Source organism: Parasteatoda tepidariorum, chromosome 6, assembly GCF_043381705.1.
Source record: "Parasteatoda tepidariorum isolate YZ-2023 chromosome 6, CAS_Ptep_4.0, whole genome shotgun sequence".
Classification (NCBI taxonomy): domain Eukaryota; kingdom Metazoa; phylum Arthropoda; class Arachnida; order Araneae; family Theridiidae; genus Parasteatoda; species Parasteatoda tepidariorum.
Window position 1 is genome coordinate 90,897,300 of NC_092209.1, and position 19,950 is coordinate 90,917,249.

Consider the following 19,950-nt stretch of genomic DNA (forward strand, 5'->3'; position numbering starts at 1 on the left):
TTTTGGGTCACTCTGTATTTACTATTTGGTAGATTTTGTGCATAAACTATTTAACACATTAAAACATTTTTTATTCATTAAAAGCAATATATTCAATAAGCTAAACATATTTTCTACACATCTATTCAATATGATATATTAGAGAAAGCATTTTGAATAAAATACTTTATAATATTTTCACTTTTCTTGTACCACCTACACTTTATAAGGGAATAAAAAAAACTCACTGACCTGGAAAATTTTAAGATTTTTACTGGAAAAATCAGAGAAATTTGAAACCTGATTTGAGGGGTACACAGCAATACGAAAAATTTAGGAAAGGTACACAGAAATCATAAGTTTGAGAAACACTGTTCTGTAGGAACTTTATTCAACAATCCCTCAACATTATCTATTTCTCCTCTGTGCTCAAAAAAGTTCATTTTATTTCAAATTTGAAGTTTAAAATTGAGAATGAGTCGATTTTTTTAAGCATATTAAAATATTTTTTTTCCCAGACATATTCTAACTTTTTATTTTTGGTAAATTGAGGTGGTTAAACTTTGGGATGCAAATGAAATAAAACTTTTCTCTAATTCAACTAAAGTGTAAACTGGTAAATGCATAACAGAAAAAATTTTTTAAAAAATAAAACAACTTGTTGGTGAACTTTTTTTGATGAATAAAAGCTTTGTTGGCAGTCTTAAAGGGATCCATTCCATGGTTGAAAGTATTTCATTAAAGTAGTTACTATTATTTTTGTGTATGCTTCATTTTCTTTACATATTCTGCTATAGTAAAATAATTTTTGACTCTCAAGCTTGGTTGTCCTAAAATAATACATTGCAATATGTAACACATATAATAATTGTACATGATTGCAATATGTTTAAATAAATATTTTTTTTCTTTTGTACATTGAATGTAACTGTTCAAATTTAATTGTAGGCATTGTTTGCGAGGGATGCCCTTGCCAAACATATCTATTCACAATTATTTGAATGGATTGTGAAACAGATCAACAAGTCCCTTGCGTCTAATAAAAAGATTCACAAGTTTATTGGCGTTTTAGATATTTACGGGTAACTATTTCATTTTTATTTCTAAATGCTTGTGTTGTTTTCGTGTTTTAATATTTTCTTGTCATTTTTTTAGGTTTGAAACTTTTGAAATCAATAGTTTTGAGCAGTTCTGTATTAATTATGCAAATGAAAAACTACAACAGCAGTTCAATATGGTAAGCAACAAAATAGTCTATTTTGTAATTTTGAAGTAGTTCAGCTCACGTTAATGCCTTTTTCTGACTTCAAATGTTTGAATTTTCAGTATGATTTCCAATTTATTTTAATAAAAAAATAAGAAATTTGATTCAGTGGTATACTAGGCTCCTATATAGCTTTCTTTTGTTGCATTGAACCAAAACCAATTTTTTTTAAAGTCAATAAAATACATTTTGCCTTATAAAAATAAAAATCATTTAACATTGCATTTACATAAAATGCCTTTTCACATTTCTTTTTGAAAGTCAAGTCTCCTTCAACATGCTAAATTTCTTTCCAGTTTGTTTTCAAATGTTTATATTCTTGTTTGACGTCGTTTGCCTTAAATTATGTTAATTTTCAGAATTTTAGATTGAATTTCTCACTCAATTTGACTCTTGCAAAAAATCAAACTTATTTGCTTCAAATAGTGAATTACTTCATTGTAACATTGCTCTCCAAAATTTTAGGATATTTAATTTTTCCTTTTTATTTTATTTTATTCAAAATTGGAAAAAATGATTTAAAATGTTTATAAATAAAGAATTAGCATAAAAAATGATGCTGGTAGTTTATTTTGGACCATAATGAATTTTTTTTTTTTTGTGAAATGAATTTTCAGCTAATAAGTTTACTTGTGTGAGTAAATTTCCATCCAAATTAATTTATTGATTAAAGAACTTTTTAAAATGTTTATTGACTTTGTGAGAGAGCCAGAGATTCATTTTGAAGTTTCAGCTTAAAATTTATAACAAATAGCAGTGATTATTGGGGGACACCCAATGCTACGTCCATGATTGGAACATTCAATCCACATTGAGCCTGTAGGCCAGCGTATTTTCTTCATTGATTTCTATGCAAACAAGGCTTGCCATTGTGCTGCACTGGTGCCCTATATCATAACAGGCAGAAATATTGAGAGTAACAGTGAATACTGTCTGTTTAGAGGTTGTATACCATTTCTATTGCTTTCTCCGTCTGCTCTCTTTTTGCTGACCTTCAGCCCGATTATCAAGTGTCTTTGTAGTGCTCTTATCTGTAAGGAGCTAGACCAGTGGTTCCCAACCTGGGGGCGATAATCCTTAGGGGGGCGACGAGTATTCAAAAGATAAAAATTGCTAATAATGTTAATAATAGAAACTATTTGAGATTGAAATTGAAAATATATATGAAACCTATGGTTCTGGTGTAGACAAAGAATTAGAATGGTTAGAAATTAAAAAAAATTCAAGTGCAGGATCGTTTTCGTCATACGTTTTGGTATCGCAGGAGGAAATCGTATGACAGAAGACAACAAGATAAGCCTAAATCAGCATAGAATCCATGGTCGGAACGCAAGTCGTAAAGAGCTAGAGCACAAGACTTGCTGCGTCATGAAATGATGGGAAACAAGAGAGGCAGAGATGAAATGAAAACGAAAACGATAATATAAAATTAAAAAAAGAAAAGAAAAAAAACAGTTTATTCAACAATATGAAATTAATCAAAACTAAGTCCCCTATCACAAGAGCTGCTCAAAATTGCGACCACCTATATTAATGCAAGCTTTACACCGACGAAGGAGTGACAGCCGTACATTGGCATACACACCAGGCATCTCTATTATGGTGTCAGAAGCTACAGATATCCGGACAACAAGGCTTTCATCAGAATCTATGGGGCCATCTTATAACCGTTGTTGAACAGCCGACCGAATTTTATGGTTTTACAACTGTTAATGTTCAACTCCGTAGTCTTGTAATTTTGAACCCAATCCTGAAGACAAGGGAACTCCTGGATCAAGTACGGGGAGAAATTTGCCTTCGAGGAGAACTTTTTGATAAAACTAACCTACATTTGCGTTACATGAAGAGGAAAAGAGCTAAAACCTTCCACGGTTAATCTGACAGCAAGAGGACTGTAACTCATGATCCGTCTACCAATGAGGATGCTTTACGTCAGCACTGTGGTCAGTGCGAGCTGGATGCGGAATTCGTATCGATCATACATCGCTGGGATTCGAACCCGGTTCATCTCATTGGAAGATGAACGCTCCATCNGACACTTATCTACAATTGTGGAAACAAACTGAGCAGCTTCTCATCTCGTTCCCATCAACCTATTTAGTGGAGAGAGGATTTAGTTCTGTCTTCCAGCTGCTCACAAATCAAGGAGATAGGTTGGACATTTGCTTCAAAGGAGACCCGTGTTTAAATCTGATGAGCATAAAACCTGACATTCAAGCTTTTACTTGAAATACACCAAGCACAGGGCAGTGATTGAAGTTGTAAAAATGTACTTTCTCCCTCTTCATTTTTTCCCTCAAATTTTAGTTGTTAACGTTTTAACTTTTTCTTGATTACATTAAAATATTAATTTTAAAAAATGTACTTTTGTTTTGATTATTCCGTTTTAAATGTAATTTCTTTTTGAAAAGAATGATGCACAATTTTTTTTAATAAATAAAAATGACAGGATAAATGTGCCTCCTTATTTGCATTACAATTTAAATTAAAATCAAATAACATAGCATATTTTCAGTGTTTGGTTGCTCACAAGCAACAATGAATGGTGTTTTGAGCAAGAAGAGAAAGGGGCGATATGTGTCAGCCAACCCCAAGAGGGGGGCGATGGTCCACAAAAGGTTGGAAACCACTGAGCTAGACTTTCTTCCTCACTGATTTATGGTTGATTCAGGTCTCACATGCCTCTTGGTGTCTTTTGAATATTGGTTGTACTACATACCTTTGTAGGCTTGAAACAGCATTTGTTAAGACTATTTTATATTCCTTTATTGAAAGAGCTCTAAGAGAAACAGAATCCAAGAGAAACAGATTAAGTACACAGGGGTCTGTACAGGCCAAATTTACTACTGTTTAGCGGTACCTTCACAAATTCAACTTTACGAAAAGCGGTTGTTTCACAAACTTTTTCTTGAAATTTTATTTTTGTATCCCGTAAGGAACAATAAATCCCTATTTTTGTGATGATTTTTTAATATAATTTTTCACAAATTATGTCTTAATTTTCAAGAAATAGGCAGTGCGGCAATAGGTTTTTCACACTCTGTGAGAAACCTAGACAGACCCCTGGTACACAATATCAAGCTAAAGAATTTAATAAAGTAAAACTAATTTGGCTAGGCAAGAAAAATTTCTGCACTAACGTTTAATGTTGTCGTTTTCACTTTATAATAGATAAATTTTTAATGATATTGTCTGCAATTTAATTAAAGGGTTGTCCACTAATTTGTGTTTTACCATCATAATATAAACATATGATTAGTTAGCCTTCATTCTATAACTTTATGTATTTTCTTCTAATTCTTTCATGTTTTATAAATGAAATCAATTTTAGAGATTCATCTTGACAGCTATAATTTTTACTCTTATGTTTAACTTTAAATCCATTTTAATCTTATTTATTAAAATTTAACATTATTATGTTATGTATTGATATTATTTGATATGAATTTGAATTAATATCTATTTTATGATGTCTTATTTCATGCATGCATATTTTTATGCATGTTAAATTTCATGCATATTTTTATGCATGTTGAATTTCATGCATGCAATGATGATGCATAGTTAACTCATAAATAAGTATAATTATCTTAGTTGGTGATATTTTTTAAAAGTTCTCTGCATTTTTAGAGGTATTGTATTCTAAAAATATATTTTAGCTTATTTATTATTAATGGCTTGTGTCATTCCATGCCTAAATCTCTTTTTTCCATTACATCAGCGTTTTAATGCAAGATTCCACTATTGTTTGTTTCTAGCATGTGTTCAAACTAGAGCAAGAGGAGTATGTTCGTGAGACCATAGAATGGAAGTTCATAGATTTTTATGACAATCAACCCTGTATAGACCTCATCGAGAGTAAATTAGGAATTCTTGATCTTTTGGATGAAGAATGCAAAGTATTTTACTTTTCATTATTATTCTATTACCCTAGTGTAGCATTTCACAGAACGTAACAAAATAAATGTGTAAAGAAACATTTATTGCTGCAATATGTTTCAAAATATAAAGGCATTTTTTACGAGAAAAAAAAATTTAAAATATCCTTATAAATTTTCCTTATACGAGGAAGGAAGGATGAAAAATTATAAATTCCATTATTGACAACATAATTTTCAATTGTTGAGTTAAATCTAATGTAAAAATCACGATTATTTATTAAAAAAGATACACAACATAAATAGTATGTTTTTAACATTGTTATTTTAAAGAAGTTGTCCACGAGTTCATGTGATATGTTAACTAGCACAGTCTGTATACATTAAATACTGCTAAATTGTAAACTAAATGAAATTCTTAAAGTATTTTTCATGTATGTATATTTGAGATGTAGCTGTACCTGCTGCGATGCAAGGAAGGATTGAACACTCCTAGCAATATGAGGGTGGGCATTGTCCTGTTGAAATACAGTGCCTGGCAAGGCTTGAAGGAAGGGAACATCTTGGGGCTGTATAATTTCACTGATGTACCGGTTGCTGTTTATATTACCCACAATTCTTAGCAATTTTAGTTACGTCTATGATATGCTATGGCACCCCAGACCATTACTCCGGGTGTTCGTCCACTGTGGCATTCGATAATGCACCCTGGTAGGTGGCGTTCACCGGGATAGCGTCTGACACGAATGCAGCCATCATGGTACCACAAATTAAAGTGTGATGCGTCAGAAAACACGTCACGCTGTCAATCAGCACACCAGTCCCTATGCAGATTGGCCCATTGTAGCCGCAAGCGCTGATGGTTTAGCGTGAGGGGGATCGTGTATAAAGGAGTCCTTGCGTGCTGTCCACGCTGCAGCAGACGTCTACGAATTGATGAAGCACACAATGAAACACCTGTAACTATTGACCACTGTGTTGCCAGTTGACAAGAGGGAGCCGTACGGTTCGTCAGCGCCATGCGGACCAGGTGTCTATCATTGCGAGCTGACGCGACAATTCGGGGTTCACTCCCGAATTTCCGAGTTGTCCGACACTTGTGCGTCCACTGCTTCCAAACACGCATCACTGTGCTGCTGTTACACTGCACGCGAGCGGCTAAAGCACGATAAGACAATCCAGCTTCACGAAAGCCAATGATTCTCCCCTGTTCAAACTCCGTAAGTTGTTGAAATCTTGCTCTCTTTCGTCGAAGAGGCATAAATAACAATTGAGCTAACGTTTACCACTAGCAGATAACCATACACGCCTCGCTACAGCCGTCTATTTATTCGGATCCATCCGCCGTTCAGAGGGCGCTGCTCAGCATACGCATGCGCTACGGGTCTGATATTCTAATCATTTGCATATCATGCTCTACTTTGCATTTCCTGAAAATTTCAGCTCACTCGCGCAGGGCTGATTGTGTTCCGGAAAAAATCCGGATTTCCGGAATTTTTGCTATCAGTGATCCGGAAGTTTCCGGAGATCAAAGGTCCAGAAGTTTCAAAAAAATCATTGATCACAGAAGTTTCCGGAAATCAAATTTTCAATGGTGGAGCTTAAAAACACAGTTTATTTAATTTTTTGTAAGGGAGAGCCAGAAAGATACTTTATAAGCTTATATTCATGATTAATATNTTATATCTGATTAATATTGAAACAAAGAAAAGTTCACCAGTTCCTATCAAAATTAATATTGTAAAAGTTTTGTAAAATAAAACAGAATGAACTGAAAAATGTGTCGTTGTTAAAACAGGATTCGTGAATTTTTTTTTTAAATTTAAAAAGTCAGATTTTTTTTTATTCAAATACACAGTAAGAACTTTGATTTATGACTAAAAAAACTTCATAAATGTTTAATCAAAATTAAATTAATATTAAATCTATATTGTAAGAATATTTCAAAAGCTCTACCTACCTAAAACAATTTTTCATTATAATACATAGCTTTGAATGCATAGCAACCATTTTGAAACTATTGCATGATTGAAATTTAAAGACTAGATGAAATAAAGAATTTAAAGAATACTTTAACTATTTAAACAAAGTTTCAGTTACCAAACCATAATTTTAATTTAAAATTGTGATTTTTTTTTTCTCTTCTCTTGATTTTTAAAATGACAAAATAAATGTAACTGATTGTGTTTATAAATGTAGTCATTCATCAAAAAATCAATCAATAATTAAGCTATATATTTTTGTATTAAAATATTCATTTTTAATCCTGTATCAAAATAGATAAGTTAAGCTAAAAATAAAATTTTTAAAAATTTATGTACTCATTGAAAATTTTTTTCGCAAATTTTTTTTATGGAAAATCTGATAATGTCAAAGATACTTTAAACATATTATGAGAAAAAAGTACTTAAATATTTACTTTAATCTGTAATTTCAATCTCCAGAATCAAAAGATTTTCAAAAATGTAATTTCAAATGTGTTGAAATTTAACACATACCAAGGAAGAAAGCCATTTCGTTAGCTAAAATTAATTAATGCAGCAATAATAAACTTTAAAACTAATACAGCAATTTATTTAAAATAAATTTTGAAACTAAGAAAAGAAATAATAACAGTTTCAATAATTTGAAACTCTGTTTTTTAACTTTTTAAATCAATATATATTTATAAAAAATCAGTTGATTTAATTCATGATTTAAATCAACAAACCCTGCGTTAAAATCCAAGTAATCAAAGAAATTTGTAAGACTGTTATTGCTTTAGATATCAAAATGATCTCCAAATATCTATTGATACAAATTAAAATCGCTACAGGCATTAACCCTCTGACTGCTTATCCCGCGATTTCTGTGGTCAACTCAATTGTAGCAAAATTTACTCATCCTGTGATTTTTGTGGGCATGTGCTTTTCTTCCTTTATTGAAGAACGCATCCCGCCTTTTCACCACTTCAAAGATGATTGTGCTCTGGAAAAAATCGGGATTTCTGGATTTTTCTCTAATTGCAATCTGGAATTTTCCAGAAATCCAAGGTCCAGAAAGTTCAAGAAATCATCGATCACATTTGTATATAAAAATTCTTGTATATTTTATTTAAAATTATTAGAATTAGAATTTATACTATAATATAAGAATTAGAATTTATAGTATAATATTGGAATTAGATTTTCATTTGTAAATATATCTTTTGGTAGAATAATAAATGTGATTAGAGATAAAAGTAAACTTATACACAATTATTCATTTAAATTATGCTGTGTGGTTTGATCCCCGCCACCTGAAGATTCTGTATGTAGTAAATGGTGACTGATGCACGTTAAATCTGTCGAGTCGCAAAGTCCTCCATGTTCCCATAACAAATAAAGACCTCTGGGGGTAGTGATCCATCAGTTTCCTTGTCTTCTGGATTGGTTCAAAATGACAAGGCTACAAAATTGAAAATAAATAGTCGTAAACCCAAAATTGGGTTGGCTGTTCAACGACTACAATTGTGCTACATATAATTTATTGAAATGGGTCATTAATGATTTTACTCGAGAAATTTTCATTACTTTTGAGTTGGGCTCACAATCACCCCTGTTGTTTAACTAGGGAAATAAATTATATGTAGTATTAGACGTTTAATTTAGTCATTAGTCATTCCACTACTTTGCAGTGTTCGAAAGTCTCTCTAACTTCACTTTGTTTTCCACCTTTTCTAATCAGAAACGGCAGTTAGAAAGCTTTCAGCGATTGACAAAATATATTTGATTTATCAGATTCTGAAAATTATTTTAGTTTTGATAGTGATATAGATTTTTCAGACTGCTTCTCAGATGGAGATGAATCTGATCTGATCAAGATTCAATAAAGTAGCAAAGCATTACGCAATGGTGCAAAATTGATGTAATATATATATATTTATATATACTGCCAAGTCTCCAACTGTTTAATGAAAACTCCTGTATTTTACCACTATCTCCTGTTTACCTGTATATTCTCAAGTTTCTCCCTATTTGGTGAAATTTAAAAAGAAAAAAAAAGTGGCGATAAAATATCCGCTGATGGTAAAAATACTTCTCTTATTCCTCAACAGATAGTGCGCTATAGCCAGCACTGCAGTATGTTGAGTGTGAATAGTTTAAGTAATTATAAGTAATGGTTTAAAAAATATTTTTTAGATTACGATGCATATACATATTTTTTACTTCGCCAAATGTACGTGCTTATGTTATTTCCAATTTTGAATTTCTCTTTTTGACTTACATGATTATGCATGATGTATCAAAACTTTACTCGTAGTCTAAAAAATGTCGCTAATAAAATCTCCGTTTTTTCATTTCTCCAGTGTTGGCAGGTACGTATATATATATATACACACACATAAAGAAGAAGAAGAAAAATTTTGAAACGATTTCGATCCACCAATTGAGCAGCCACCTAAAGGTTTATACGAAGTCTAAGGGAAACTTGTTCTTAAATAAACTAATCCATTGTATCATTATCAGTTTCAAAACGATTCACAAATCCACTGTACTTATGAATTCAAAAGTACCTGTAGCGTTCATAATTGCTACTCAAAACTTGATACAGTCGAACTCGTTTATAACGAGCACAAAGGGACCATAACATGTACTCGTTAAATCCGAGTGCGCGTAATAAACGGGTCCTTAAGGCAGGCGTGCAAGCAGAAGAGGGGGGGGGGCTTGGGAGGTCAAATGATTAAGTTTATTTAAAATTTAATTAATTCTTACTTACTTTAATTACATTAATTGATTTAATTAAATACTTTTCTTAATTTAATAACGAACTCAGAATTTCCAAATTGTTCAGCAAATTTTTCTGCTTGCACTTTTAGAATAAGTCCATTCACAGCTAAATCAGTTCTACGTTGCACCTTCATCCATTTCAATAACGCTTCGTTCAAATCCTCTTTCGAACACTTCTTCAGTCGTTTACAGTCTGCTTTATTTTGGTCGTTTGCATCCATTAACTTGCCTTTGTTTTTTAGCAGTGCGGAAACAGTAGATGAAGACAATCCTTACCATTTGCAGATTTCGACATTTTTAACACCGTCATCCTACTTCCGTAAAATTTTTACTTTTTCGTCAACCGATAAAACTTTAGAGTGATAAGGGCAATTAAATTTCAGTTCGTGTTTTTTTTTCTTTCTGATTTCGCGCGAATTTTTTATCATTTTGAAAGAAAGATAAGACAGAGAGACTATAAAGATGTGAAAAAAGATTGCAAGACAGAAAAATATTGCTGGCTAAAACCGGGTCTTGCTCGTTAAAAGCGACTTCTGTTTCATAGACTTAACATTGATTCAACCAAATATTCTCGTTTCCCTCGGTAAATCCGAGTTCTCGTTAAACCCGAGCTCGTTATAAACGAGTTCGACTGTACTATACTTGTAATTGTTTCAAAAAGAAATTATCACTAGATTCATTTGCAATGAATAAATTAAACTAACATTTTTGATGCTGCCATGATGTTAGCTCTCAGATAATTTTCATTTGTTTGTTTTTTAGAAATTCTTAGAGTTTTACTTAATTTAATGTTTTAAAATTTAATTTATACAAAATGTACTTTATGAGGTATTCATTTGATGTTTTAAGTACTAAGTACAAAATATCAGATGTATTGATGCAAACCCAACTCTACTCTTAGCCTAAACGGAAATGCATATTTAGATAATTAAATGTGCTTTTCAATTTCAAAATAATTTAGTGCATGTTAACCAACTGATAAAAAAGTTTGTAAAAATGTTGTCGTTTTATTTGTTTTATATTTTAAATGACACATTTTGTTACAAAATCAGTTTTTGTTTTTTTAAAGATGCCGAAAGGTTCAGATGAGACTTGGTGTCAGAAACTGTTTTCTCAGTGTAAGAAGTGGAAGCATTTTGAAAAACCCAGACTCTCAAATACAGCTTTTATTGTCCATCATTTTGCAGACAAAGTGAAATATGAAGTCTCAGGTTTTTTAGTAAAGAATAGAGACACTGTCATGGAGGAACACATCAACATACTTAAAGCTAGTCAAGTAAAAATAATTCTCATTAATATCTTTTGTGCTGAATGAAAAGTTTTTTTGTTCCTTAATAAAAGCATTTTANATTCATTACGCTTTGAGTGGTCACCATTTTTTAAAAGATAAAAATAAGAAACAAAATTCCCTGTATTTTCCCAGTTTATAAAGAAAAAATAAAAATTCCCTGTTATTTTAGGTGATTTTTAAATTTCCTGTATTTTCCAGGTTTTCCCTGTGGAGTGGCAACCCTGCCAGATTCCGGTTACCTCCTATATTTGAAAGGTTAAGAATCCAAAGATGCAAAAAAACATATATGTTAATGCAGAGAAAATACATTTTTGTGTTTGATTCATAACTTAATTAATGGTTAGCACTTAATAATTAGCATATTTGAGGTCATATTTATTTATTTACTTATTTTTTGATGTAATGATGATTTACGAAATGTGACAAAATCTCTCACAAAATGTGAGAACATCGTCCGTGATATTAGAGTAAAAAAAATATTGCACATCCATTTTAAAAAAATATATAAAATTTTATTTTATCCAAATAGTTTTTTTTTTCCTTTTGTAAATGCAACATTTTTGTTACTTTAAATTTAATTAGTAACATGTATATTTCTTATTATTAAAAGTATCTTGCAAAGAGATATTAGTGTCAGAGGGGTTTGTTGCAGAAAGCCCAAAAAAATTCTGCCACGGGGATGTTTGATTGTATTATAAGGTTTATTATAAAGTATTATAAGGCTTATCTTTTTTATACTTTTTATTTAAATTTTAAAAAATTACGATTATTAATTAAATTATTGAATTACTAATTACAAAAGTTACTTATTCAAAAATTACTAATTTAGTAATCTTATTATCAGATCTGTTTTTTTTAGTAAAGTATCTCTTTGTAGCTCTTGTAATTCTTCACTGTATTATAATTTTTATTATACTATATACTTATCATTCTTCTTTCAGAACATACAGCAAAAAATTTAAATTCTGTATCTTCTTCAAAAATATTATTTATTTTTTTGGAATTTGCAATCCATAATTATTTATTAGTGTTTCTCCCATTAAGGGCTAAGGTTTTTAATTTCACATTTTCCCCCAATTTTTTCTTTTTAATTGGTAGATCACTCTTTTCGTTTTATTCTATTCTCTTTAAATTCTGCAAGCCATAATGTTTTCCTTATCTGTGAATCATCAATAAAAAAGAAATCAATTCAGAGGTATGGCTTAACTGGAAAAATTTTTCCAGTCTGAAAATCAGTTTTTCTTACAACACAATCGGTAAATAAAAATCTTCAAGGTAGCAACAATTTGACTTGATTAAATACTCCTAATATAATGATCTCCTGTTAGTTTTGCATAGGAGAGTCACAAAATAAGGAAGGATTGTAACGTTGTTGTCCTATTTAAAGGGAATCGAAAAAGTCAGTTTGTGTTTCCATTATCAATTGTTTAATGGAATGATGATGATTTGGTATTTATCATTCCATTGTTTAATAGAAGTTTTAAGATTTTGTGCAATAACTTTCAAAATATGGAAATTTATTCTGAGGGAAACAAACTTTTGCCATATCATCCTCACGTTATTGTTTTGATGTATTTTGCTTTTTCTATATTAATACAATATTAGAAAGTAATCATCTTGCGGATATAATTGTGTTAGCTGATAATGAGATTATATCTTTTTTTTTCTGGCTTTTTAAAATTATTTTTTATTTTTTAAGTAAAATTTTTAATTTTTTTTAAAAAAATGTTTTAATTTAATTTTTTTTTCATAATTTGTTCAACATATTTTGTTCATGTTTTCTCTTAAACTTTTAACCTTATTTATGAGTTTTATATGCTTGTAACTTATGCGCAATAAATGAAACTTTAAATTGCTTAAAAAAAAAAAAGATATTAACTATCCTCTTAATTTGATTGATTTACCTTATTTTTGCTGATTTTTTTTATTTACTCTTTAGAAAGTAGTTAATGATAATAGTTTGAACAGAGAGAGAAGCTGTCCACTTTTACTGATAAAGTGTTAAAGTTAGTTGGAGTGTTAAAGTAAAATTATTAGTGTTTAATAAGGAGCCTGTTGAAACCATGTATAAAGTTAAAATATGTAGGAAAGGAAATTTATGTAAATGATGCTATGTAAATATATATATTAAATTTTTAATCTCACATATATTTTGATTCACTTCCTATGTTTAGATTATTTGCCTTAATTAAAGTCATAAATAGGAATAAAATAATTTCACGCTTTTGGCATCAGTGTCAGGGGTCTATCCAGACATTCATTCAAAAGTGTGAAAAGTCCAATTTTTGAAAAATTGTGAAAAAACTACTCATAATTTGTGAATCTAAAATTACTGTTCAGTCACGTTCGTTCAACCAGGGACCTACTTTGGTGAATTTGTACAAATAGGGTCCTGTCATTGTTAAAATTGCAAAAAAGCACTTTCAATGAGTTTTTAAATTGTAAATAGATACAAGATTTTACTCAAAACTGTAAAGTTATAATAATAGAAAATTAAATTTTCGCAAATGTCATAATGTCTTACATGTTAGGTAAATTTTTAATAACATTTTATTTAAAAAAAATTTATATTAGATAGTTTTTAATTAAATAGTATTCTCTTAATTAATTTTATGAATTATTAAATTTATTTACTAAAAGAAAATAAAAATTATTACTTATTAAATATTAATTAGAAAGTTCAGGGAGAAAAAAGAGCCACTCTGAATAACTTTTGATGTAATAATGGGATCTTTACGTTCTAGGACTCAATCTTAATGACTCGAGGCAGTGACCTCAAATAGGCTAATTAATTAGTGCAGACTATATTTTAAGAAAAGGAATCAGACAGAAAAACTTACTTTCACTGAATAAACATCTTTTTTGACGGATTCAAATTTCTGCCCCCCCCCCCATCCAAAAAAAAGCCGCATAGTTAAAATTCAATTTCTTGAGAGGGACCATTCGATCGATTTTGCTTAAATTTTGTATTTTGCCATGTAAAATTTTATTCTTTCAAATGGTGCAAAAATTTTTATACCTTACAATTCAACACTTTTTCGCCCATTATTAAATGAGATAATAAAAAATAATAAATATTTTCTAAAAGTTAATTTTTGCATGGCATTATCTTTAAATAAACAAATGTTAGTAAATGCGTGCCAACATTTTTCAATTCGCTTGAAAAGTTCTCAATATAGTGAGATATAGTGAAATACGCAAAAAGTAAAATTAACGTTAAGGGGTGCAAGCTTTAGAGCGCTCTCCTGACCAAACTATTGGGACCCTATTCCCCAGATTGCTGCTTTGGCGGTTAGAAATCCGAATTTGTCTGAAAAAAGGTACGCTCATTCAGAGAAAGTGCGATTTTGTATGTTTGACTTTGTGACTTAAAATATCGTCTGCATTTAATAATTAGCATATTTGAGGTCACCTCGAACCATTAAGATTGAGTTTTATAACATGAAGATTCGATCATTAGATAAGTTATACTGGGTGATCCTTTTTTTTTGTGCACTATTCACATATTTTGCTGGAAGTAGAAATAATTTCTAAGAATACTGCATTTGGCATTTATAACTTTTATATTTGATTTTGAAGGGGTTAAGCTACAAAATATAAATAAAATATTAACAAGATAGATAAATTTGTAAAATCGCGAAAATAAAAACGAAAAAAATGTGACACGACCAGAGTTGCCTGTTTGTAACATATTCTGTTTTCTTGTTACACGTTAAGTTGAGAGTGCCGATTACTGACTTCATCAGCTTACGCCCAATTTGGAAGAGAGAAAAGGAGGGCACGGTTCTTTTAGATCCGTCTTTCACAATTCGATTTACAAAGCAAATTATGAAGATAAACAAATTTGATAATGGTTCGATTAAAAGATTAAATATTTTGTGAAGGGTTCGTTAACAGACCCAAATTTCTTCTAAGCAGACCCCTGATTGTGTCAGTAGACACTTTTAACTTAATAATCTTGCTTGATTTTTTCTGCCTTTCCCAGGGGTGATTGTGCTCCGGAAAAAATCCGGATTTTCGGAATTTTCGCTAGCAGTGATCTGGAAGTTTCCGGAGATCGAAGGTCCAGACGTTTCAAAATATCATTGATCACAAAAGTTTCCGGAAATCAAATTTTCAAAGGTGGAACTTAAAAACACAGTTTATTTTATTTGTTTGTAAGGGAGAGCCAGAGAGATACTTTATAAGCTTTTATTCATGATTAATATTCATTTTTTATCAGTAAATAGTTGTTATAATCATAAACTCAAGAAAGAAAGACATATTTGTAAATTTTAATTACTTCTCCAGGTCATCATAGCTATGTGTAAATGGTATAGGTATGTGTAAAATTTTAAATATATTTTAAGTAAACTAAGAAATGTCGGAAAAAAACCTTGTTTAAATCAATTTAAACTGTTTTTTGTGTTTTTTTAACTCAAGAAATTTTCCGGAATTTTGACTTGGGCTCACAATCACCCCTGCTTTCCTGATATTGGATTATTTTTTAGGAAAAAATTATACTTCTTCATGGTTACCAAGTTTTTAAAAAATAAGACTTAAAAGTAAATTTTCCATTTGGGTCGTCAATTAATGCTACAAAAAAAGAATGGTTATAAAAGGAAAAATAAATCCTTAGAAAAAGGGTATAAATTCAAGTGAAAACTTTAACGTATATTTCGTATCTCAGGATATCAAAATATATATAAGTCTGTGCAGCCTGTTTAAGGAAGTCAATATCCATTCACTGCTTTGCTTGCCAATTTTTTTGAAAACAAAAAATCAACCTATATTTTTATTTCATTAATAAATACAAGAACTGAAACTTAACATAATACGTTTTAAGTTGAAATTTAAATTTTTTTTATGTCTAAGAAACTTTTAATTTACTATCTGTTTAATATTCCGAGTTATCTCGGTCAAATTTAAATATTAGTCTTTGTGTGATAATTTCTTAAAACAAGGGACGACACAAAGTGATACTTTTCAAACGTCAGTGATGGAATACGCCATTTTTTTATTTTTTTTTTACTCTTATTGCTATGTCAATTCAGTGACCATTGTATATACAATCGCACAAAACAGATGTGCAGTCCCACAGTCCAACAGCTAAATTCCCAAATAAAACTTGGCAATCTTCTAACCACAGCAGGTTATGTTTTTTGCTTCCGACCGAGTAAAAACGGGATAAAAAAATGTACTGACACATTCTGCTACAGCCGAGTTTTCTCGGGATGATAAATATTAGTTAACTCGGTTAACACACGAGTTAACTCGGGATATAATCAGGGAAGCGGTTAATATAATAAAACTGAGTTTAAATTAATTGCTTTTGTCATCAAACATGTTAAAACCAAAATCTAGTATTTAAATGCTATTAAACAAAATTCTTTCATAGTATGAATTGGTTGGAGAGCTCTTTGAAGAACAGAAGGAAAATAACAGCCTGAAACCGGTTGCCAAAGTAAGATCAGCTGCTCCTCCTCTCAAAAGCGGGCAGAAACAACACAAGAAAACTGTCGGATCTCAGGTGAACATCTCCTCTTTAGTTTTATTTATCCCTAAATACCTAAGAATCACTTTTAGTTTAGTCAACTCTTTTTAGGAGCATTTTTTTTGTTTGATTTATCTAATCTCAAATTTTTTTTTAAAATTCTCTTAAGAATATATATAACATATTTTACATGGTGCATAGCGTTTTTATTAAGTGCTTAAAGGTGCATATTTTTGTTTTTTAAAAGCCCTTGAAGGCACTTTTTTTATTAGGTGTTTTTAAAAAGTGCTTAATTTTTTCTTTTTGAAATTTATACTTTTTCTTGACCGTGGCAATTTTCGCCACCTTTCATGCAAAAGCGTGGTTTTATTCAATGTTTTCACAATTCATTCAAACACAATGCATTTCAGCATACTGTCGGTCCGTAGCGTATGGAAGCGCCAACCACTTCACATATTTGATGAAATACTTGCAGGTCCTCATGTGTGCATCTACTGATCTGGGTTCTGTGAGATTGTTGCACTCTCATGTGCAACTCTGCTGCATTTTGCACAATATTCTCAATTTCAGGCTTCATTCTCTGAAATGGAACCGAAAAATCTCTCGATCTTTTTATTGTGGCTAATATAATCAAGAAAAGAGTTCTTTGCCAGAAACTATTCATTTTATCATGTAAAGTGTTTGAAAATTACTTTGCAATTTGTTATTGTATATAGTGTTTAAAAATATTTGTTGAGTGCTTAAAAAATACAAGGTGCTTATTTTTTGTTGAAAGATTTGACTACGCATCCTGTTTTAGAGATGGAAATACATTTATAAAAAGGAAATTCTTTTATCGTATTACCTAAATTAAATTTGATTCTAAGAAGCAGTTTTTTAATGAAATTTTGGGTGAGGTTTTCAGAATTTTGCATACTGTTTGCCTTTATAAATTATGAGTTCATACCTGCAAATAAACACAATGAATACGAATTGTAATTTTTATTTTAATGAAGAAAATGTTAAATTTTTTTAACTATTGATTCATTATTTTTTCCTGATCAAAATTTATGTATTCTCCATTATTCTTTGCCGTATTCATCTTTCACTGTTGTGCAATTGGTGGGTGTGTCTTAATGCAGTGTTCTCACTGGTTCTCAACTAACCCTAGTAATTTCGCTAATCTGAGAGCAAAAACCTTCGCCAAATTAATTCTCTCTTCTTACCCCAAGTTACTGATCTAAATTCGACTATCTCAATAATACATTTGAAAAAAAAAATTACAAACACATGTACTAAGTAACACTAAAAAATATTTTACTTTCAAGAATTCTTTTTTGAAGTTTCAAAGATCTTTTGTTGTGCCCGTTTACATGCATTAGTATTATCATTCAATAATAACTTCTCTGCCTAACGCTTCTAATTTTATATTACTTTCAGCACAATAGTAGTTTGCTTATTAGGCTTCATACTGAACCAGCCAACATGTTGTAAACCTAAGAGATTGAATGAGGCTTTTAAACCAACAGATAATGAAGAGTGACCACTGTTAGCGAGATTTCCGTGCAATGCCCTCCAATCCACATGATTGAAAGGTTTTTTAGACAAATTTAGCAAACACTAATGAAAGTGATCAAGTGAAAAAATATTTTTTTAGGTCTCCCATTTTGGAGAGCACAGTTGTTCATTTTGTCGCCAAATGTGACATTTTGTTGCAATTTATCGCAATCATCAGAGAGAAACCTGGTATGAAAATTTTGAATGGATCAAACTTGCCCTAATGGTATTTAAACTGGAATAGTGTTTGTTCTATTTTCAATAATGAGATAAATAAAAACTTTCAATTAGTTTTCAAGTGATTTGTTTTGTAATGAAGCTAGAAACCATTTTGTTAAAACTTTCTAAAGTGCAACTTGTTAAGAATAAACTTTATTGCAAAAAATTTTTTTCTATCTTTCTATTGAATAAGGTCAACAATTGCATAAAATAAACTAAAATTCGTTTCATACGTGAGAGAATTTTTCATTTCATCAATCAGTTCTTTTTTTAATAAATGTTTATCGACTAAATTACGGTAAAAAGAGTTTGGCGATTTCTTATTAAATTATGTTTTGAGTTGTAAGGCAATACTTAATTTAATATGGGAAAGCTGGAAAATATTCTAGTTTTGCATATTACTGTTATTGGTGCGCTAATAATAAAGTTTTTCCTTTAAAATTCCATCCTTTATTCAACACACTTTTATTTTATGTAACGTTATATATAAATATTTAATAAAAATTTATTTATACAGTCAGGCCTCGATATAAGGTCACCCTAAGGGACATTGCCAAAGTGACTTTATAAGCAGGGTGATCTTTTAACCGATTCATTAGCAGTTTGTAACTAAGCACGTAAATAGTACACATTATGATTTTTTAAAAAGGGTAATACAAACGAAAACGATCTGCCATAAATTAAATATTTAAGTCAATAACTTTTAACAGAATTAGTAAATAATTGAAGAAAGTTACATTTTTAAATTTTTTTAAAATTTAAAATAAAGCTATTTACAAATTTCCTCAAAGTGTACATACATACATTACATCTTACCTTATTTAAAATGATCATTTATGCAAGTCTGTCTCGTTTTTGGTTTCATTTTTCGAACAATGTTTTCTAGATTTTGTAACTTCTTAAAATGTTTCTCAGCTCCCTCATGGTTTGTAAAAAAATTTCGTATGACATTTATTGCATTGAAGACTTGGGTTACTGCTACAGTCGCAGGATCACTGTCATTGTCTTCACTGTCCACAACTTGTGAAACAATTTCAGAAATTGTAGCTTGTTCTTTGGCTGCAACATTTTCCTAGAACTTGAGAGGGGTAATTGCCTTGTAAGGAAGTTAAATAAACTTTTGTTAGAAAAGAGATTGCCTTGTAAGGAAGTTAAATAAGCTTTTGTTAGAAAAGAGATTGCCTTGTAAGGAGGTTAAATAGGCTTTTGTTAGAAAAGAGCTCCCCTCTTTGTTCTTTGACTGCAACATTTTCCTAGAACTTGAGAGGGATAATTGCCTTGTAAGGAAGTTAAATAAGCTTTTGTTAGAAAAGAGATTGCCTTGTAAGGAAGTTAAATAGGCTTTTGTTAGAAAAGAGCTCCCCTCGCCTCAGAAAAATGACCTTATAAGCTATAATGATTTTTAAAACTTGACCATATATCCAATAATCTGTAACAAAGAATTCCTATTCAGTGAGCCGGGACTTTGGAAAAGTTACCTTATATGCAGGGTGACCTTATATACGAATGACCTTATATCAAGGTCTGACTGTAATTGAAGTTATAATTTTCTTTTGTCTTTA

The 19,950-nt window shown here is 30.5% G+C and overlaps 1 protein-coding gene across 3 annotated transcripts in view; it reads left to right on the forward strand.

Moving 5' to 3' along the window:
• The window catches only part of LOC107445441 (dilute class unconventional myosin), a 130,442-nt gene that overhangs the window by 38,033 nt on the left and 72,459 nt on the right, over window positions 1–19,950 (forward strand). For all 3 annotated transcript variants that reach the window (XM_043053814.2, XM_043053816.2, XM_043053815.2), the window contains exons 11-15: window positions 928–1,061; window positions 1,135–1,216; window positions 5,002–5,142; window positions 10,939–11,145; window positions 16,538–16,669. In XM_043053814.2, the coding sequence (XP_042909748.1) occupies window positions 928–1,061; window positions 1,135–1,216; window positions 5,002–5,142; window positions 10,939–11,145; window positions 16,538–16,669 (696 nt within the window). The remainder of the gene's footprint in view (window positions 1–927; window positions 1,062–1,134; window positions 1,217–5,001; window positions 5,143–10,938; window positions 11,146–16,537; window positions 16,670–19,950) is intronic.